Source organism: Stenella coeruleoalba, assembly GCF_951394435.1.
Source record: "Stenella coeruleoalba genome assembly, chromosome: 14".
Classification (NCBI taxonomy): domain Eukaryota; kingdom Metazoa; phylum Chordata; class Mammalia; order Artiodactyla; family Delphinidae; genus Stenella; species Stenella coeruleoalba.
Window position 1 is genome coordinate 58,799,405 of NC_137160.1, and position 22,793 is coordinate 58,822,197.

General features: G+C 40.6%; 1 protein-coding gene across 8 annotated transcripts in view; it reads left to right on the plus strand.

The window, feature by feature from the left end:
* The window catches only part of PTPRM (protein tyrosine phosphatase receptor type M), a 798,567-nt gene that overhangs the window by 336,976 nt on the left and 438,798 nt on the right, over positions 1-22,793 (plus strand). For all 8 annotated transcript variants that reach the window (XM_079943436.1, XM_079943437.1, XM_079943438.1 and 5 more), the window contains 2 exons: positions 4,684-4,762; positions 14,373-14,488. In XM_079943436.1, coding sequence (XP_079799562.1) covers positions 4,684-4,762; positions 14,373-14,488 — 195 coding nt within the window. The remainder of the gene's footprint in view (positions 1-4,683; positions 4,763-14,372; positions 14,489-22,793) is intronic.

Genomic DNA, 22,793 nt, shown 5'->3' on the forward strand with positions numbered 1-22,793 from the left:
TATCTATAAAGATTGTTTTCCTCTTTTTGTCCCTGCAGTTAGCTGTAAGTCAGTGCTGGAACCTGCCAAGTTCAGAAGTTTGCTTCAGAAGTTTCCAGTTAAAGGAAAGGGCCAGTCCATCGGTCTCCAGTGTATCTGTAATCAGACTCTGGCTTTCTTTGCTTCTTGGTATTCCAGCTGGAAGACTGAGAGCAGCGAAGTTTCAGGTGTAAACTTATGTTCACTTTTTTGGTTGTGGCCTCACTGGAGAGTCATCTTGCTGGGAAATTTGGGGAATTGGCTTCTTGCTGAGTCTTGCTCTGGCTCTAGCCTGGCTGAGATGCTGGGAAAGTGCTTGCTCAGGCATCTGTGGGTTTGCACTTAGCAGCCTGAGAACTGGGCTGGAGGTAGTGTTGGGTGTATCACGGGCATCCTGGCTGGTTAAGAAAGGAGGAGGGGAAGGTTCATGGTCCGACGACCTCCATACTGTTCCCATCTGTCATTTGGCTGTTCTTGTCTCCCTTCTGTTCTTTCATTGTTACTTATTTTTCTCCAACTAAAGCTTATATTTCATAAAATTGTCTAATTTTTTGATGCCCCCCCCCCGCCCAGAGCATGTAGTAAATATTTGGACAATAAGGCTCAGAATCTTTGGGCATAAAACTTTTTTTTTTTTTGCGGTACACGGGCCTCTCACTGCTGTGGCCTCTCCCGTTGCGGAGGACAGGCTCCGGACGCGCAGGCCCAGCGGCCATGGCTCACTGGCCCAGTCGCTCCGTGGCATGTGGGATCCTCCCGGACCAGGGCACAAACCCGTGTCCCCTGCATCGGCAGGCGGACTCTCAAGCACTGCGGCACCAGGGAAGCCCTCTGGGCATAAAACTTTTGAGGGTCCTAAGTTCTCTTAATGTGATGGATGAAAAAACAGATTCAGAGGTTTTAAGCTGGCTTTTCTAGTGTCTAATTCCTTCCCCCCCTTCCTTTCTCTCTCCTTTTCCATGGTAGGGCCATGGCCTTGTGTTGGATTCAATTAAATATGGTGCATTAAATTGACACGTGTCAACTTTTAAAAACAGATCCACATAAGCATGCTTTATATATGTACATTATATTCTAAGAGTTAATGCATCCCTTTAAAAATGAGGATTATTCCATTTTTATGAGACGCTTCAGCCCTTGTAGTTGATAAAGGAAAAAATATAACGTTTGGTAAGAAGAAGGACAAACCTGCTGAGGAAAGGGATCTTCATCTATTCCGTTCATGATGTACTCCAAGCGCCTGGAGTAGAGAGATGCTTGGTGGAGACTTGAACTGGATGAATGAATGTATAAGAGGGAGGGAAGAAGGCAGGAAAGATGCATGAACTTCTGGGTTTGGCTCTCAAAGTACCCTTTTCGTGGCCAGAGTGATGGCGTTCTTGGGTCACTGGTGGTGCTGGGCATCAGTCTGTGCTGTGGCCACTCTGACCAGAGCATCTGGCCGGTTCCTGCTCTGCCTGCAGATGCTGCTCCTCCCAGGCAGGATCTGGCCGTTTCCCGGGAGCCCTGTCTGGAGAGCCCTGGGAAGGCTTTTTCCTCCACTCGTTCTCAGTGTCCATCTGCTTTTTGCCCCTCAGTTGTCCTGTCTCAGACTTCAGTAGAGAGAGAAGCTAGCAAGATCCCATTGCAGGAATATCTGTGCATCTCTTCCTTTCTCTGTACTATCAGTGAAAAATATGTATATTAACCTCCTAAACAGGAGCAAGTTTCATTTCATTTCTGTTCTCCTGCTGGGCCCCTCCTCCCCCTGTGTGTTTTGTATTTCAGCTTGGTGGCATCCTGGCACAGGAACGTCTAGTATAGCAGGTGTTTCTGGGATGACTTCTATCTGGGAAGCCCCCGAGCTTTTCCACTGGGGGTCCTGCTCATTGCTTCCTCCATGCTTGCATCCATCACACAAACATAAATAATGCAGTCCTTTGGTTGCAGTGTTCATTCAGGCAGCGGGCAGTAGTGAAAATGCCACGATATTTGGAATCAGAAAGATTGGGATTTTAAGTTACACCCGCCATAGACGCATCGCATGTTTCTGGACCATTACTTTGTATCTAAATCTCTTTGTTCTTGAAATATTGAATCCTTGAAGAATCTCTTCATGTGAAATAATAAATAAGACAGTGGAGTAATATCTGCCCAGGGTATGTAACATATTATGTGTGTAGTAGATGGTCACTTATAATTACTTTTTTTAAATTGAAACTTTTATGGGGATAATTGTGGAGTCAGATGCAGTAGTAAAAAATAATACAGATTCCTATGTACACTTCACCCAGTTTCTTCTGATGGTAACACTTGGCAAACCTCAAGTATAATGTCACAATGACATTGTTAAAATCTAGAGCTTTTTCAGAGTTCCCCAGTTTTACTTGTACTTGTGTATGCATGTGGGTGTATTTCCTGCTATATAATGTTTTCACTGTTTTATTGTGATAAAATACAAATCACTTAAAATGTATCATCTTAACCATCTTTAAGTGCACGGTTCAGGGGTATTAAATACATTCATAATCCTGTGGAACCATCACCACCCTTCACCTCCAGAACTCTTTCGTCTTGTAAAACTGAAACTCTGCACCCATAAAACAATAACTTCCCAGCCTCTCCGCCCAGCCACAGGCAACCACCATTCTCTTTTCTGTCTCTATGAATTTACTACTCTGGGTATTGCCCTTCTAGGACTGACTTATTTCACTGAGCGTCATGTTTTCCAGGTTCATCCATATCATAGCATGGGTCAGATTTTTTTTTTGTCCTTCTTAAGACTGAATAACATTCCGTAGTATGTATAGACCGCATTGATCTTATCCACTTATCCATCAGTGGACACTTGGGTTCCTTCCGCGCTGTTGTGACTGACGCTGCTACGAGCTGTACGATTTTATTACCTGGGTGGGTTTGCGCCTCCATCACCACAGTCCAGACCTCAGCACTTCCAGCATCACAAGGATTGCTCCTGTTGTCCTTTTGTACCCACACCCATCTCCCTCCTGTTCCTTCTCCCTCCATCCCTGAGCCCTGGCAACCACTCGTCTGTCCTCCATTTCTAAAATGTTGACATTACATGATGCTACATAAATGGAATCAAATAGCGTGTAATCTTTCATGATGGGCTTTTTCACTCAGCACAGTTCTCTGGAGATTCATCCAAGTCAGGTGTGTCCACACTATGGAAGTACCACTGTCGGTTTAATCATTTACCATTTGAACAGCATCTAGACTGTTTCCAGTTTCTGGCTGTCATAAATAAAAGCTTCTATAAACATTCGTGTGCAGGTTTTTAAAAAAAATTTTTATTGGAGTAGAGTTGATGTACAGTGTAGTGTTAGTATCAGGTGTACAGCAAAGTGAGTCAGTGATACATATATATATATATATGCACTCAGTTTTAGATTCTTTTCCCATGTAGGCCATTACAGAGCACTGAGTAGAGTTCCCTGCGCAATAAGTAGGTCCTTATTAGTTATCTAGTTTATATATAGTACTGTGTATAGGGATTGACATATGCAGGTTTTTATAGGAATGAAAATGTTCATTTCTCCAGTGGTGCAGTTGCTGGGTTGTGTGTTAGACGGACCCTCCTCATGTTGCATGAGCCGTGGTCTCCCTGATGACACAGTTTCCTGCTGTGTAGAAATGGAGGTGAAAATAATGTCATGTGGACCTTTCATCATTAACACTAGCCTGACAACAGACACCTTTAGACAATCATGTTAAGAACATTGATAACTTTGTTACTGGTTCTTTTATCTCCTTTAGCTTCAATTTCTCTGAAGTGGCTCTACCATCTCAAAAATGTCATTCTGAGAACCTCAGAGCCTGTTGCCCTTCTTCTATTGCCCTGCGTCTCCCAGGACCATACAGTCATAAAGCCCTCTTGATTTTGCCACTGCAGAGATTTTTATATCGTTCTCCTCCTAATTGATGCTCTGCCATCTGAATTTCAGCTAGTATAGTCTCTTCTCTGTATTATTAATGTGCTGTATTTCCTGGGATCTCTGAGCCGGGTCACAGCTGACCTTTATAGCTGCAGATCGCAGTCTCCTCTTCATGGCCACCGTCACGTCCACCTCAGGGCCTTTGCACCTGCCCTGGAAGGTGCCTTATCCTCTTCACACCGTTAGCTCATTCATCTTCAGCTCTCAGCTCAAACGCCTCTTCCTCATGGGAGGCCATCTGGTATATGTTCTTCTAGTATCCTGTCCTCTTCTTTCATAATATGTTTAAAATTTTAATTGTATATATTAGTTGTATAAAGCCTAGGGCCCCATGTGGTTCAGTCTGGTGCTAGAGTTTCCTCAAAGAAGTTGACCAGAAGATATGTCATCTTAAAGCAATTTAAATCTTATCACCTCTGGAAAATGACTCAGCCTCTGTCTTCCACGTATCAGTTCTTAACCATGGTACCCTGCCCCACTTTTATGAGGTGAGTCCTTGAGGTACAGTGCTGTCTGACCCACCGCCGTTCATGTCCCTGAAAACTGGGTTTGAGCCTTGTTGTTTTTGTAGTTTTAGAACCCGGAACACTGGCTGGCGGATATTGGGCGTTCCATTAATATTTTTGGAAAACATCAATGAATGGTTGAAACTACATATCTTATATATAGGAAATATTTGGTAAAAGTTGACAAAATGAGTGAATAATGAACACCTTTCTTAACTTTCCAGGTGATTTTTGAAGTCGTAACTTCTGGACATCAAGGCTACCTCGCCATTGATGAAGTGAAGGTGTTAGGACATCCATGTAGTAAGTTACCTCAGCTTCTAATCATCCGGGGACATGGTTGGGGGTGTATTTATGCTATGGATAAGAGAAGGCACTGAAACCTGGGGGAGGCCGTCCTACTCAAGAGAGTCCCTGATGGGCCTCTGGGTGGTGCTGTGCTAGCCCAGAAGTTCAAAAACATGTGCATCATGTGTGATGTCACTGTACATATCTAAATGTCTTTAAAGTGAAAATCGGGAATAAGGACTAAGGGAACATCCACATCCAACCCCAGCATAGAGCTTTGGGAGCTGAGCAAGCAAAAGTCTGCAGATGTGGGTGTCTGTGTGTGTGCTTAGGTGTACCAGCACGTGTGCTTGTGTGGGCACGTGCATATGTGTGTGCATGTGTGTGTCTGCATGTGTGCCTGTGCGCATGTGTGTATGTGCATGTTCTTGCATGCATGCGTGTGTGTGTGTGTGTACGTGCACTGAGTTTCCCATAATCACTACATGTTCATAAAAAGTAAGACAGTTATGTTTGCCTTTTGTAAATTGTGATGAAGGGTAGTGAACTGTACAAATTACTCTGTATTCTTTTTTTCCCCACTTAGCATTGTATTTAAGTCAATCCATGAGATTGTATCATACGAATATACTACATTCTATTTTTTCTTTTCCTCTACGAACATTTAGTCCCCCTCACCCCAGTTTTCCTCTATGACAAACACGGTTGCTGTGAACATCTGTGTGTGTGTGCGCGCCTCTGCATGCGGTGTGTGAGAGCTTGGGCGAGGTGTATTCTTCAAGGCAGAATTGCTGAGCGGTAGGGTAGAAACAGTTTTAGTTTTGCTAGATGCTATGAAAAATGTCTGACCAGTTTATATGCCCACCAGCAATGCACGGACGTTTCATTTGCCCTATATCCTTGCCCCAAATTGATATTGTCAGACATTAAATCTTTGACCATCCCAGGGATGGCAGCCTGCTTTATGTTTTAGGATCCCTGGCATAAAAGAGAAATTGGCTCATTCAGACGATTCTAGATCTCTGCTGAAGGTCCCCACCCAAATTCATGAGAGAATGGTTATATCTACACTGATATTAGAAACACCAACACACGCACGAGTGTCTGCTTTCACTGCATGGATTGAGAGATTGGCGCCATGATCACTCCCTGTGGTGGTTTCAGAGAAGCCTGGGTGGTTGGTATCTGATGGGCTCTCATGACACTGTTGTCTGATTCCATCCAGAGGGGTTCTCCTCTCTGAGATCTTTACCTGGTGCTCCAAGTTCAAGCTCAGCAGTCATCTCGTTCATTACTAAGGCAGACGTTACTTTTGTAGCACGGCGCTTGGCCTTTTATTCTGTCAGCAAGACTGGCGAGTTCAAGAAGAATTTCTGCCCCTTTTTTTCTGAAAAGGCAAGAAAATGAACAATGCTGTCCCTAATGGGAACAGCAGGACGAATTTAGGAAGCAGAATATAATTACCTGAGTTGGAACTTGGCCAAATTCTCAGAGTCATAGCCTCGGGCTTGGAAAAGCGCCATGAGATCTTCTAATGTGCATGAATATTCAGGGCCTCTGATTCACCTCTTACCGGGAGGTAAAAAGTCAGCCAGTAATACTGTAGGCCTACTATGGGCTGAGCACTCCGTTTCCCAGAGCAAACCTCACCACAAGGCAGGTGTCCCTGCTGCCCTGGGTATAGGTGTGGTGGCCACTGGCCAACAAAATAGCTCCTCAGGTGTAGCCCCTCCCATCCTGCAGGATCCGAGTCATCGCCTTCAGTAAGAGAGAAAGACTTAATGCTTTTCCTTCTATCAGAGCCTTCCTGAAATGTGTCTCCTGCAGTTTTGTGCGTTCTTTCCAAGCCCAGCTGCCTGCAGCCATAGAAATGGAGTTTATGTCTCTCCTTTGGAGAATACCGGTGCTGATACTTAATTGGCTTTGCAAACTGCTGTTAGGAGATACAGAATCACAAAACAGGCTCTGTCCCAAGGTGATGGATGCCACAACAGCATGTTGAACTGTGAGCTTTAAATGGTTTTGATGATGGCCTTTCTGTAGTTATTTTTTCCTGAATCGCTAAGCTTATGGGGAAAACATGCAAATAAAGATTTTAAAGAAAGCAGTCGTTTCGTCTTAAAATGGAAAGCTCTCTAGTTTGTATTCTAAGGGCTTTCCTATCAAGATTTCTAAATCATAATCAATTATTTTGAAATGTTGATGATGTTCATTAAATTTACATCGTGAAGAAACGTAAGTATTTCATGTCCAAAACTATGCTTTCCCAAAAGATGCAAAACTGCTGAACTTTATTTACTTCACTCTAAAGGCCCCTGTTTGGATTCATATAGGTTTATGAGTAGACATTACGACATTTTTTAAGGAAATAGCTGTTCTGCTAAGTGTATACAGTTGCTCATAAAATTGATTTTCACGTAGTGACAGTCAGATGCCAGATCAGCTTGAAATATGGAGATGGCTGTGCAGTGGCTTCAGACCACTTCTAATGAAGATAGATAATTTTTGTATTTGGTACACATGCTAAAACTATATTTTGAATTTGGTTCAATAATCCTAGTAGGAGAAACTGAAGAAGCATTTTTTTCAGTTTTGAAATATTGTCTCCTGTTTTTAAGTAGGTTGTAACTTATGCATAGGTGGGTATTACTATTATTACCTTGTGGTGCTGATATGTATTTTTATATCTTGTAAGCCATGCAGCATTTTAACATCACATATCATTCAATTCATCCACTCAAAGTGCATGGGAACATGGGGTGTTTTTCCTTTTACTCGGGTCTTCTAAAAGTTCCTTCAATAGTGTTTGCAGTATTCAGGGTACTAACTGAACTTCTTTCCTTATACTTTTTTTGTTAAATCTATTCCTGTGTGTTTTATTTTGATACTACTATAAATGGAATTGTTTTCCTAATTTCTTTTTTGGATTGTTCATTGCAAGTGTATAGAAACACAATTGACTTTTGTATATTGATTTTGTATCCTGAGACCCTGTTGAGCTTACTTATTATAAACTCTAATTGTTTTTTATGGATCCTTAGAATTTTCAAGACCCATGTCATCTTTAGGTCAAGTTAGTTTTATATCCTATTTTTCAATCTGGGTGTCTTTTATTCCTTTTCTTGCCTAATTGCTGTGGCTAGAACCTCCAGTACAATGTTGAGTACAAATGGAGAGAAGACATCCTTGTCATGTTCCTGTCTTAGGAGGGAAGCTTCCAGCCATTCACCATTCAGTATGATGTTAGCTGTGGGTTTGGGTTTTTCATAGATGCTCATTATCAGGAAAGACATTCTCTTTTATTCCTACTTTGTTGGGTATTTAAAAAAAAATCAATCATGAAAGGGTGTTGGGTTTTAGCAAATGCTTTTCCTTTATGTATGTAGGAGAGGAAAAAGTTCTCCTTGACCCTCTTAGGGTCTCTGACTGGGTCTGAAAATGAAACTGACAAAGACAGTTTCATGGGAGTAAAGCATACAGATATATTTAATGTATGTTTTATGTGACATGGGAGCCTCCTAAGGAAATGGAGACCTGCAGAAACAGACCTGGTGTATTTATGCTGGTTCTCGTGAAGAGCCGACATTCATGGAGGAATATGATATGATAGAGATTGTACAGCAAGTGTGGCAAACTGAGGAAGACAAATAAGATGTGTTGATTCTTCTTGGTGAACCTTTGTCTTTGGAGATAAGAAAGCTCCTTTCTTCTGGTGCAGGGAGGGCACCTCTCACGTGAGGGTTTTATGGCCTGTTTAGGGGATAAGGGAAGGGAAGGTCAGAGTGACCTTCTTGCTACTGCTGTTTTCTTGAACTCCTTCAGCTTAATTTATTCAGTGTGCAAAGGTGCCATATTTTGGGTAGCATTTTCTGAACTCCATTATTTATCAGATTATCGTATGGCTTTTATCTTTTATCCTATTGGTGGGGTGTGTTATACTGATTGATTTTTGGATGTTAAATCAATCTAGCACTCCCAGGATAAATCTCACTGGGTTACAGTGTACAGTCTTTGTTATATGTTGTCATATAACACCTTAAATATGAAGTTATTTGCATATATGATGCCTTGAATTCTGAAATCTAAAAATTACACAGAATAATGCCTCATTATTTTTCTGCCAATTAAAAAATAATATTATAATGAAAAAGATTGCAAAAACCCTCATAAACCTATGTGCCATATATAGGATAAAATGAATACAAAAATCCAAGACATTTCTGTATTACTACTTTGCAATATGAAATAAGTCAGCAATTTCTTTAAACATTTAAGAAATGCTGAGTTCATAATATGGCATCCTAGGTTCAAATTTATTCTTATTTTATAAAACAAAATTAATTTTTCACTCATATTTATTTGCACACTCAAACATTGCTTGCCTACTTTCAAATTTAAATTTTTATGAAGACATTAAACAGTGTGATTAAAATAAGAATAACAGAGACATATAAAAAATTGGAACTGTTTTCTGAATTATGTTTGTTGAATAACAACTGACCCATGTGCTTTGGTTGAGAGACGCACAGAACTCAGAATTGAGTTTATTTGAGTTTATCATTTTATTTATTTTTATTTTTAAAAAAGTTTCATTGGAGTACAGTTGCTTTACAATGTTGTGTTAGTTTCTACTGTACAGCAAAGTGAATCAGTCATATGTATACATATACCCCTCTTTTTTTGGATTTCCTTCCCATTTAGGTCACCACAGAGCACTGAGTAGAGTTCCCTGTGCTCTACAGTAGGTTCTTATTAGTTATGTATTTTATACATAGTATCAATAGTGTATATATGTCAATCCCGATCTCCCAATTCATCCCAACCCCGCCTTCCCCCTTGGTATACATACGTTTGTTCTGTACATCTGTGTCTCTATTTCTGCTTTGTAAATAAGATTGTTTACACCAGTTTTTTAGATTCCACATATATGCGTTAATATACGGTATTTGTTTTTCTCTCCATTTTACACATGGGAACTTAGCTTGGCTTTTTCTCCAGTGGACTATCATTCTTCTTCAAGAGATGGGTGACTAATAAAAGTTATTTGTACACAGTGCCTAGCTTATTTTTCTATGATAAGGATGTTGACTCTGTTTTTCCCTTGACAAATTATTCCATTAAGATCCATTCTTACCTCTCAAGCAAAACAAAAGTAGTTTTGTCTTGAACCATGTTAAGAGCTTCCTGCTCACAAGAGTTTCTTGGCCTCTGTGGTCCTATAAACGTGCTCACGTAGTGGAGAATAATAAGGACAATGCTCTCCTCACAAGTAAATGTAGGGATTAAATGAGTTAATGTACATAATGAACTTAGAACAGAGCTTAGCACATTCTAAGAACTCAATAAATGTTAGCTATTACTATTATTATTATTAGGCCTACATCCTGATTGGCCCACAAGAATGAATTAGCTGCAGATTTTAACTCTAAGTAGCTAAATTGATTGATTTCTTAGATGGGATAACTTAGCAGTGTCCATTTCAAAAGTTAAAAAAAAGTTTGCAAAATAGATTGTTTTCAGGTAGTCCCAGCTGTTCTTTTTAGCAGAAGTTGGCTCTCTTCTTTGTGATGATGTGCTACACAAATAGAAGCATTGACTGTGCATTCTGGTGGGTGGGCATGACTGCAGCCCATCTCAACCTGTGCCATTACATTAAAATGTAAATGAAGATACAAAGGGGTCAGGGCACAGTCCACTTTTGTCCATTCCCGTTTGCACTTTGATGTCGCAAATTACCATTCTCTGACTTTGTTGTTAGTGTTTTGGTGCAGGCTTTGAAGAATCACTAATATGAGACATCTACAAAAGGATTTGCATCCTGGTCAATGATAATTCCTGGCTTTGGGATCAAATGCTGATGTGAGATCAATTAATACCCAAAAACCTCTATTCTTTTGAAACCTGTTTTCTTAGTAAGAAACAAAAGAATATGGCAGAAATGAAAAAATAGGAGAGTTGTACTCAAAAACCTTTTAGTATTCATGGAAGATATTTAGTTTTTAGAACTCCTGCAGATTTTAGAAAAAAACTGGCATAGCATTTTGAAAGGGTATCCAGGAGACAAATGGGCCTATAAATTTAGAGAGAAAGAGAGAATTTTTCTTCCTGAGTATGGGATAGATTGAAATTTTCCACTGTAATGGTGCTCTACCTGTGTTACAATTAGTTTGGCAAGGTTCAGAGCACGCAGCTGAGCGTGGAATTGAAACTTTTCTGGCTGTGGAGCTCTTTTTCTTGGGGTCTTTTCCAGTTTCCAGTGATAGATCCATTATTTTAAATAATAATGAACATTTTTGAGGCTAAGTACGAGGCACACAGAATACGTCCTCCTGGCAGCATCTTGTTTAATCTTTATCCCAACCCTATGAAATAAGTACTATTTTTAAATCCTTATTTTGCAAATTAAAAAAAAAATCCACTAAGGCTTGGGTTGAAGATTTTTTGCTTCTATTCAAAGGTAGGAAGAGCCTGAGCTTGAACACATATTATGCTGAACTGAAAACAGTTGTAGGGTTTACAGCACTAGGCAGGGAGAATCCAGGCATCTTAAACCTCTGGAATGATTATGTATGCCTTTAACGTTTATTGAAAAAACTTACAAATGTCACCAGTAGAAATTTTAACCTTCATGATCTTGGAGGAAACTGATCTGGAACATAGAATTCCATAGCCCCTTTGTCTTATTCACCCTGGTGGATGAATTAATTCATTGAATTAATTCTCTTGCTTGAAAAGGATAATTTGCTGATAAAAGTGTTTACACTTAATAGGTTTTTCCGTCTTCATCTGGTTTCCATTGGAGGTATGGCTTTATTATTTTAGTCAGACTATTTTTTTTTTTCTGGCAGTCTTCTTCTCAACCAAGAAACACTATTTCCCAAACTGAACACAGCCAATCTGTTCAGAGAAGAACTCTCCCAAAATACAATTTGAACAGAGGTATCAATTCCTTAGACTCTTAACCTTAGTGTGCAAGTAATAAGCCCTGGTGTCTTTGAGAAAACCGTATTGAACATCAAATCCATTCTAAAGGAGAAAGGATAGCCCTCATTCTGGGCAGCATGTCTTAGTAAGGATGGGGGTACAGAAATACTATCACACAATCCTTTGGCCACCAAATTAAAAATGTAAGTTATATTCTAATAGAACTCCTAATACAATTAGGAAATTGCATTGATAAATGAGCTTTGCTATGTCTTTCTCTTTGGTTCAGTAGCCATTGCTAGAAGCAGGGCCCTTAGGAAAACAACCTTCCAGGGCGGACCTACTATGGATGGACAGACCTATAGCAGAACCAGTGACAATTCTGATATTCCTGTTATTTATTATTGTTAAGTAAGCTGATGAAGCAGAGCACATATATTTAATCAGATTCTCCAGAAAGATTACAGAAATTAACACTTAGCATTTTTGAGGGCGTGGTAAAAAGAGTACTCTTCTACTCTGCTGGTAGAAATGCCAATTGTCATACGCTCTAAGGAAAGCAGTTCAGCAGTTTGTGTCAAAAGTATTCTAACAATGCTAACTATGGGAGGATACAGCAGGGGTGATACTCAAAATAATTAACAACCCTTCAGCATAGGCTCCGAACTGACCCTGAGCTTAACCATGTGCGGTGACACTGCAGACCAGCAGTGGCAGGTATAACACTCCCTTAACCCAAGTTGTCATGAAAGATGGCTACACACCCAACACTCTGTGTTAGAGACCCAATGCGTTATAGTGACCTGCATCCAGAGGCAAGCAGAGTTAGGAGGCCATGAGATGGACAGGAGAGGGTAACATCAGTGAGATGTCCTGACGGAGGACATGTGTTATCTCAAGGGTCTAACAGCAAGCTAAGGGAATCCATGGAAGCTTTATGGAAGGAAAAGCATTGGAGAAGGTCCTCGAAAGTAGCTGGAATTCCAGCAGTCAGACTGGGAGCCATACCTGGTGGGATGAGAGCATGGGGAAGGCAGACACCGGGCTGCAAGGCTCGCCGAGGCAGTGTGGCCTGATGGGCAGAGCCTGAGCTTTGGAACTGGCTAGCCCAAAGTTTCCACTCTGCTTCTGATGCTTAGTAGCCAAGTACCCACAAGTAAAATGGAAAAAATACCTTCCTCACAGAACATGTGTGAGTCATCAATGGAAAAGTTTCTGGTCCCTGAAATGCTCAAAAAGAACGTTACCTTTTTCCATTTTCTAAAAGCAGTGGGTCTTCCAGCTTCTTGGGAACAGTGAGTAGAAGAGAAATTTGATGCAGGGACTTTTTACACAGATCTTTAAAACCATAGAATGCTGTTATCCTTGACCAAGGGGAATTTGATTAAGTTAATGAGAAATAGTTTACAGGGCTTTAAGTTAATATAATAGTATTAGAAACAATGACCCAGAGTTATACTGGTTTTTTAGAAGTTACTTAGGACATTTTGCCTGCCAGGCATCATGAATGCATTGTCTGAGGTATTGGTGGCCTCCAAATTAGTAATGGGGGTTTCCTCTGTGTTACTGGTATTAAAATGCATTTTTCTTTGTTCTTGGATACTAATTCATTTCCACTCCTAATTATGTTTTTTACAGGCTAACGTTTAGTGCTTGTTTATCATCTTTGGGTGCCCAGGAGTGGGGTACCGTTCTTTGAAAGTGTCTAGATGTGGTCCAGAGACACGTTGGCCCTGGGGGGAGGCTGATGAGGCATAAAGAATGCCTTCTAGCTGTCATCCAGGTTTATCCATCCCTCCCAGAAAACACTGGTGTCCTATCTTCTTCTTTTCTACTCCCTCACCTCCCCCCACCCCACCTCTTGCTGCTCTCTCTCTCTCTATCCTTGTTTTGATAAGAGAATGTTTTCCTAAAAGTAGAAGTTATCATAAAATTTCATTCCTGACCTGTCACTCCAGGTCCTGACACGCATTTTCAGTGTGCTGTGGAAATGGGTCTGTGCTTCTCAGGTCAAACAGAGTGATCCTTTATTTAAACAGCTGTCCCTTATGGACGATGTATGTTATGAGACTTAATGCTGTTTAGCAGTTGGAATCATTCTTTCTTCTCGAATTGGAAATCCGGATCTGCCAACACCGCCGTGCTATAGCAGTCCCAACGTAATTTCACAGAATCTGTCTATGGGGATAGTATTTTTGGTAGCTGGGAAAGATTACACGAGTAATGCTGCATACCAATGAGTTGTATTAAAATATATATTACTCACAGCTCTGTACTTGGCTTAAAAAGTTTCCTTGGCAGCAGCATTTAACTTCTTACTGTTCTTTTCATGTTGCTAGTGTAAATATCTAATATGTTTTTGTTCAAAACATCAATTAGGCCTCAGTATAATCTTTATTAATACAGGTCTGTTATTACAAGAAGGCTGCTGAGCTATGATTATTTGCACAGCAGGGACAATAAAGTATCTTCTTTCGGCCTGGTTCTATCCCAGAATGCCCGGCTGTTGCAGAACACACCAGAGCCTTCCAGAATCTCTTTTACAATCCTAATGAAATCTTTAAAGCTCTTAGAAGCAAAGGCATTCTTTCCTTCAAAGGTAAACAAAAGGGAAAGGCCAGAAATTGCAGATAGATTAAAAAAGACACCTATGAGTTCAGATCTCGACTTTTAACCTGTTTACTTCTTTCTCTTTGTGCAGCCAGAACGCCTCACTTCCTGCGGATTCAGAACGTGGAGGTCAACGCGGGCCAGTTTGCCGCCTTCCAGTGCAGTGCCATTGGCAGGACTGTGGCCGGCGACAGGCTCTGGTTACAGGTACAGTAACTCACTTTCATGGTTCAGAGAGAGTCCAGCGGGCAGAGTGCGTGTCCCCTGGGGAGCGCCCCAGAGATCGGGTCAGTGTCAGGCCCCTACGGGAGATGGATGCTCTGAGCAGTTTCCCCAGTTCTTTTCCTTCTTCCGCAGTAAGTAGCCAGATTACAAAGAGCTCTAGACAAGCTCAGTGTTGTTCTCCACAAACTTTGTTGTGAATTTCTGGTTTTTCCCTTTGCTTTTGCTTAGCCATCTCATTTGGAAGATCTGGTTACCAAATTACTTTTGGAGCAGTATGTTGGAGTCCAAAATACAGTACCTTTCCCCCACTCTTCCTCTGGAAAAAAACCCAAAGAAGCATACGTACACACACACACACACACACACACACACAAGTTTATAGGCCTTTCTGTAATTTTCATTTCCGCAGCAATAAGCTTAAACTTATAAATTAATAGCACACCTTTTACCTTTGAGCACTTAAGCAGACATTTTTTAGGGTCATCATAACTTGTGTGTCTCGTTTTATTGTCTTTCAAACTCCACCATCTGTATTTTGCACGGCCAGTAGTTTCATGGACAGATCAAGGGTTTCAGGAATTCTGACCAAATGAGCGGGAGTACGTGACCTGTCCCCCCTAACCAGCATGCCCCCCACTTCTTTAGACTCTGGGTTTGGTTTCCCCCGTAGAATTCTCCAATTTTATTCTTATTGCTTCTTGTTGCGCATTGATCTATAGGCTGCTTGTTCTCCACCTTGACTAGTGTTGATTTTACCCCCCTTTCCTTACAGATTCTATTGCGGGTTTTGTTTTGTTTTGGTTGATTATTTACTTATTTTAGTTTGCGACTGAGCTGCGTTATGTTCTAACCCTTCTCTGCGCCTGTTCCGTTCCACTTGGGCTCCTGTTCCACGCGTGCCGAATTTTCCTTGATATATGTCACTCTCCACCTATCATGTGTCTCCTTCTGCCGTGTAGTAACAATTGTCATGTGTCACACTTGCCTGACACTCTATTATTTTTAAATCCCGTATTCCTTTTAATCATCACAGCTGAAGTCAGTGGTCACTTTTCTAACTCCATTTCTGGGGGAAATGAAAAACAGTGAAATGTGCTATCCCAAGATCACTCAGCAATGTATTGACAAATGGGGAATACATTCTGAAGGAGGCTTCTTAAATGCTTTGGGGTCCTCTGCACACAATCCTCCACCTTCTACCCTGATGTCACTCTCTTTTCTCATATCCTACTGTCCCCATGAGAGAGTCCCCAGGCCAGGAGAGAGGAATGTGTGCAGAGGACTGAAATGGTATGTACCAAATTCATCTTTATTTTCTGTTTTTCCGAGTGCTTTTATTTTTTTAATTAGCTTGTGTTGGTGTATAGTTGATTTACAATGTTGTGTTAGTTTCAGTTGTATAGCAAAGTGATTCAGTTATTCATATACATATATCCACTCTTTTTTAGATTCTTTTCTCATATAGGTCATTACAGAGTATTGAGTAGAGTTCCCTGTGCTATACAGTAGGTCCTTGTTGGTTATCTATTTTATATATAGTAGTGCGTATATGTCAATCCCAATCTCCCAGTTTATCCCTCCCCCACATTTCCCCTTTGGTAACCGTAAGATTTCTACAGCTACAACTCTACTTCTGTTTTGTAAATAAGTTCATTTGTACAATTTTTTTAGATTCCACGTTATTAGCGATATCGTATATTTGTCTTTCTCTCTCTGACTTACTTCAATCACTATGACAATCTCTAGGTCCAAATTCATCTTTACTGTTTCCTTCGCTCTAAAAATTTTGTAATCACTACTTTAAGAGCTTTTTGCAGTATGTGAAAAATGTGCTTGACCCTGGTCTTCGGTATTCAAATTTTTTTTTATCCTACGTCCCAGTTATTTTAGCTTCTTGATGTTAGAGCTTGAGAATTCTTTTTTCAGTTAGTGCTTGTTTCGTATTACATTTGATCAAGTTTGGCTACATATGTATGTATGGTAATTGATGAGACAGACGTTTTTAATTGGCATTTTTCACAATGCCTTACCTTCCTTTTAAAAATGAAAATACCCCCCCCAAATTTTTGTTGTTGTTGTTTTTGTTTGTTTGTTTGTTTTTTGTTTTTCGGTACGCGGGCCTCTCACTGTTGTGGCCTCTCCCGTTGCGGAGCACAGGCTCCGGACGTGCAGACTCAGCAGCCATGGCTCACAGTCCCAGCTGCTCTGCGGCATGTGGGATCCTCCCGGACCGGGGCACGAACCCGTGTCCCCTGCATCGGCAGGCGGACTCTCAACCACTGCGCCACCAGGGAAGCCCCCCACCAAAATTTTTTAAAATAAATAATGAAAAAGTGAAACTACCCTCGTCATCTTTGATTTATCTCCAGAAATCTTACTTTTTCATGGAAAGCATTTTTTTTGTCCCTGATATTTGTTTTAATGTTATTTGAGAGACTACAATAAAAAGACTAAGCTTTTGTCTCAGCAGTCTTAGACATTTGCAGGAATTTACAGGCCTTGGGAGGGTCCTGCTTACACTTGAGCACTTCCTTGGGGTTGGGATCTTTAACTCCTTCCTCTTAAGAAGTGGGAGACTTTGTTTTAGAGAATCCATCATGCTGTAGGGAGAAAGCTAGCTACCAGTTTGCAAAAAGGTTCTAATTGCAGAATTAGATTCTGCATTAGGTCTAAATGCAGAATTCCCAATGCTGATTCCACTATAGAATCACATGGAGAGTTAAAAAAAAAGTGTGGTCTACACCGGATTCTGATTTAATTGATCTGGGGTAGCCTCGATCTGACTCTCATGATAAATTTCCCACCTACCAGGTCTGTCTTGTTTCATTCTATTAAATTTAATCATAGTGTTGATAAATTGTTTCCCAATCAATCCATTAATGCCTCTCTTTGCCAATTACCCCGTCTTCTCTTGCCCTTCTTATCATCAATGACTGCATATTGTCCTGCAGCTTTCAAGAAGGGTCGTGTCAAGAAGGGACTGAGGGTAAGACAGCACTGGGATGACTTTGAAATTCTAAGTGACACCGAGTTTGTCCTGGACTCAGCCTGCTATGTGGTTTGTGAGTCTTTGTGATGTTAGAATAGTTTTAGTGTTCAATAATTTATTTCCTCTGTTTAGATAGGCATTCTGGGGGGAGATGTTTATTTCATTAGCAGCTGATGAAATAAGAAAAGGGTCTTTCGCTTGCAAGGATGGCTTCTATTAACCTGTGTTGTGTGAGATGGTTTCCAGCAGCCATCGGGATTTGTGGCAGGGGATGGTTTCACAGAGTCCTTCTGCTCTCTTGCCTGTGCCCTGGCCCTTTGCTTCAGGCAATTCTTTACAAGTTGTGGGGAGAAGCAGACCTGGAAAACTAGACCAGGCCTCTCTAGTCTTGGAGGTATGAATATGGACTTTTCTTCCTTCCTACCTGAATGTTCTAACACTTTCAAAAATGTTTTCCTGGGCTTCCCTGGTGGCGCAGTGGTTGAGAGTCCGCCTGCCGATGCAGGGGACACGGGTTCGTGCCCCGGTCCGGGAAGATCCCACATGCCGCGGAGCGGCTGGGCCCGTGAGGCATGGCCACTGAGCCTGCGTGTCCGGAGCCTGTGCTCCGCAACAGGAGAGACCACAACAGTGGTCTGCCCGCGTACCGCAAAAAAAAAAAAAAAAAAGCTTTCCTGCATCTGAACTCCCTTGGATCCTCAAAGTAATTCTAAGATTCAGGCAAAAAACTGAATAAAAAAATGTTTAGGTTTTTCTATCATTTGAATCTTCCCAATAGTAAGTCAAGATTTAGAAATAAATAATACATCCTTTATTGGAGGAACATTGATACTGCGAAGCGTGATCATTTGCAATCATTTGCATTACAGTCTTTTGAGTCCTACTGTAGGCAATTTGTGGAGTTTCATGGTGTATCCCATGGTTTTGTACTTCTTTTTTATAGATGAGGCTTTTGAGGTGCAGGATTGGCGAGGTTCAAAAAGGGAAATGGCATAGCTGGGAATAGCACACCCCTGTTTTTTCACTTTTACTTCACCACTGATTAATTCCAGTCTGCTGTGCTGGCTTCTCCTATCCCGAGCTAGGTGAATAGGTAATATGCCCTTACTACTTTTTTAGAAGGATTTGGATGTAACTGACATTACGTAATTTACATCCAGGAGGCAGCTTGACAACAACAACAACAAAAAAGTCCATCTGTATTACATGTACATCTTGATCCACGTCTATGAAAAATGGCCAGTGGTTTGATTGTTTAAAAATATAGATTAAATATGATCAATGTCAGAGTCTTTCACAAACACATAACACACATAAATCTGAGGATGACACTAATGAAGAAATGTTTATGGTTAGCAGATGTGTCCCATCTGCTTCCATTTTCTCCATCCATCCATGGGCCACACAGGTTATTGTCAATGTGGAATTGGTCTTTCTAGAATACAGAACAAGGAAATAAAACACAGCTCATGAACCTCCATTATTGTAGCTGCAAAGCATCTAAAAGACCTTCCAGACAGTGTGCAGGAGGAAGACAGCATCTATCAAACTATTTTTATGTAGTAAAAAACTGATGTGCATTGAATCTGCTGAGGATACTTGCTACGTGCTATCAGATATGATGATCTTTGCGTCCAACTGGGCTGTAACCATGGGAGACACTCAAATGAACTGTGTTTGTAAAACAATTCAAGCACCCAAAACAGGACCATGTATTTCTTGGTATTATCAACTTTCTGGTCACTGTGGAGCCTACATTTTGAAATATCTTAAGAGTATGTTTATATTTAAGATACTGAGAAGAGAAAATAGGATTTTAGATGTTCTTTTTTTATACTTAAATGTTATTTGTTGATTGGCAGTTTCTGAGTTACACATTTTTATACAGTCATTGACCCTTTAAGCCACATATTATTGTATTACAATTACTATTTTTCTTTCTGAAGTATTTAAAATTTTATTTTCTGCCATAGGCTTGTTTCTCTTGGGAATTAATATTTATAATTCCTCTTTCAGCTTTTCAATGAATCACCAAAGCTGATATTGACACTGGTAAATCTGAAGATGGTGTGTGCACATTCTTTTCCAGGGAATACAGCCCACTTTGCCCTCTTCTGCATCTGGTCCAGTTTGGGGCACTTTTGTAATTTCTGCCCTTCAATTCATTTTTGATACATTGTAGAGGCTCTTCCATTCCTTACTCTTTTCTTTTTTTTTTAAATAAAATTTACTTATTTATTTATTTATTTATGGCTGCATTGGGTCTTCGTTGCTGCGCGGGCTTTCTCTAGTTGCAGCGAGCAGGGTCTCTTCTTCGTTGTGGTGTGTGGGCTTCTCATTGCGGTGGCTTCTCTTGTTGTGGAGCATGGGCTCTAGGCGCATGGGCTTCAGTAGTTGTGGCACACGGACTTCAGTAGTTGTGGCTCATGGGCTCTAGAACACAGGCTCAGTAGTTGTGTCTCATGGGCTTAGTTGCTCCACAGCATGTGGGATCTTCCCAGACCAGGGCTCGAACCCATGTCCCCTGCATCGGCAGGTGGATTCTCAACCACTGCACCACCAGGAAGTCCAATTCCTTACTCTTTTTACTCCATATCTTAGTCAGCTCGGGCCACTGTAACAAAAATGCCATAGACTGAGGGGCTTAAACAACAAATATTTATTTCTCACAGTTCTGGAGGCTGGCAGCCTAAGATCACGGGCCAGCGTGCATGTCCTTGGAGAGGACCAGCTCCCGGTTTGCAGACTGCCATCCTCTTGCTGCATCATCACTTGCATCCTCTGGGCTCTTCATCCCTTTATAAGGGCCCTAATCCCGTCATGGGGGCTCCACTCTCACGACCACATCTAAACCTAAATACCTTCCAAAAGCCCCACCTCCAGTACAATCACAGTGGGGAGCAGGTCTCATCATATGAATTTGGCGGGGATGCAAACATTTAATCTACAGCACTCAGCTACCACATCAAACTCAGAAGTGGGTGGAAATGAAGGCGCTTCGGCCCTCAGGACAAATGGCAGAAAACTAGGAGGCAGTGGAGATGCCTTTTCGAAGGTCGACGGACGGAGGCTTTGATAAAACCCGGGATTGACACGTGCCTGTTGGGTGAATAGAAGCTGGTGAAGGAAAGCTGGAAAATCATACTTTTCTCTCAACAGATCTTAGAGGCCCCATCATTTTTAAATGGCCCACTTTTTAGAATCACAAAATTATGTCACTTCTGAATTTGGAACAATCTTCAAATTAAATTCCTCATTTTATTAATGAGAAAACCAGCTCAGAAGAGGTAGAGAACTTTAACACAGTCATCTATCCAATTATTATATTTATTATAGATAATTCCATTTTGCTAGTGAAAGTCAATTATATGTAAAAATATTTTTGCTTATGTATAAATTAGTAAGTTTTGTCTCTTGGACATTTTTCTTCCCTGAGTGACCTTGTATTTCAAATATTATCCTTTTAACCAAATATTCTCAGATTTACTATGAAAATATCTGAATTAACCTTGGAACCATTATAGCAGAATATAATTTGAGTTGTTTTCTTTTAGCAAACATCCTTTGGTGTTTATTAGAAGTAAGGTACCAGAATAGCATTTTAAAATGACTTCATAACGTGCATCAATTCACAGAAATAGAAAAGGAAGTCAGATGACATTACTCTGAAGTACGCTCTTAAAAACACTGGTGCAACCCAGCACCTAGAAGGGTACCTGTCACATAACAAATCTTCAGTAAACCTGCTCATGGCTCATGGCTTACAGATGCCTGAACGACCAGGTGTCTCCTGCAGGGGAGTCCCAAAGGTACGTAGTTGGACCAGGAAAACAGGCACAAACTGTCTTTTTGGAATGCTTCTTTTAGGTCTGTGGTTCATCTTCAGAGGGATGGTGTTTGATGAGAAGAGGGATGGATAGAATCTGGTGGTGTCTTTTCTGCTGTTTCAGAACATACAGCAAGTATCATGCAGAGTTTGACTAATTTTCGAAGAAAATGTGATCAATACATCATCATTTTTCCTTCATTTCTTGTAACCTTTCCCGAGGCTTTTTTAATTCTCTATTGTAAATTTTTGTTCTTTAATTCCCCCCTTCAAAAAAAAAATTCTTGCCATTGGACCTCAGTAAATGGTATAGAAATATAGGTCTAATAAAGCTGGTCCCCTTGAGTTCTCACCATGACAGCAGACCTGTGTCATAGTAATTGATGAATAACCCCACCCACTCATTTTTTTTGGTATGGAATATAATTCAATATGAACTTTTAATTTGGGAAGCTTGCTCTTTGAAAAATTATATTCACTTGGGATTAATTTTTGTTTTTTAGTTACTGGCCAAGTGGTATTGTTTTCTACTGAGAGTTTGCTATATCATTCCTCTTAACTGGGTATGACCTATACAATGGTGAAAAAAGCATTTTCACCAGTCTAATAAGTTTCTCACATTGCTTTTCTGAGCTCAGATAATTTTAGGCCTTTTTGAGAGAAAAAGGAAAATCCTGAGATTTTGGTAACTTAAAATGATTCTCATAGCTCCTCTGACCTTTATAATTTGGTTCATGAATGAATATGTACATTGTATTAATAATATTTACATTACTAGCTTCAACAGATGTGTTTGAAATAAAATAATTATAACTCCTTTTGCTGAGTCCCACTGTTTGCTGAGTGCCCTGCTAGGGTGTGCTTAGCCATTTTTTCCCTTAACTGATCCCAAGGAGAACTCTTTTATGTGCCCATTTATGGAAGAAGAAAATGGGCCTCAGGAAGTTTCAGTGGTTTTTCCATTTGCACATTGCTAGTAACAAGGTCTGGGTTTTGAACCAAGCCATCTAAGTCTAGACTCTATGTCCTTAACTGTAATGCCTCTCGCATAGCACAAGACCCAAACATTTCTTCATGGATTCATAAACATCATATAGTAATTTAAGTGATACCTTTTATTGACATTTAAAATGAAAATTTTATTCATGTGCGTGTACTATTGCCTTGGCTTCCGTGTTGTGGAATGTGTACATTTGGTCAACCTTTCTCGGTGATTTTTAGTGTCCTTCACAGATTCTGTGGGAAAAACATCACAGCTGTATATCAGAACCATTTTGTAATTATATATAAAAGCCATAAAATGATTTGAAAAGGAGTAAAATTATGGCTCCCTTATCAAACCTAACATGGGTGTTTTTAGGCCCTATATATCAAAGCATAAATTTAACATCACTTACTGTTATAGAAAATACCGGGGGCTTCCCTGGTGGCTCAGTGGTTAAGAATCCACCTGCCAATGCTGGGGACACGGG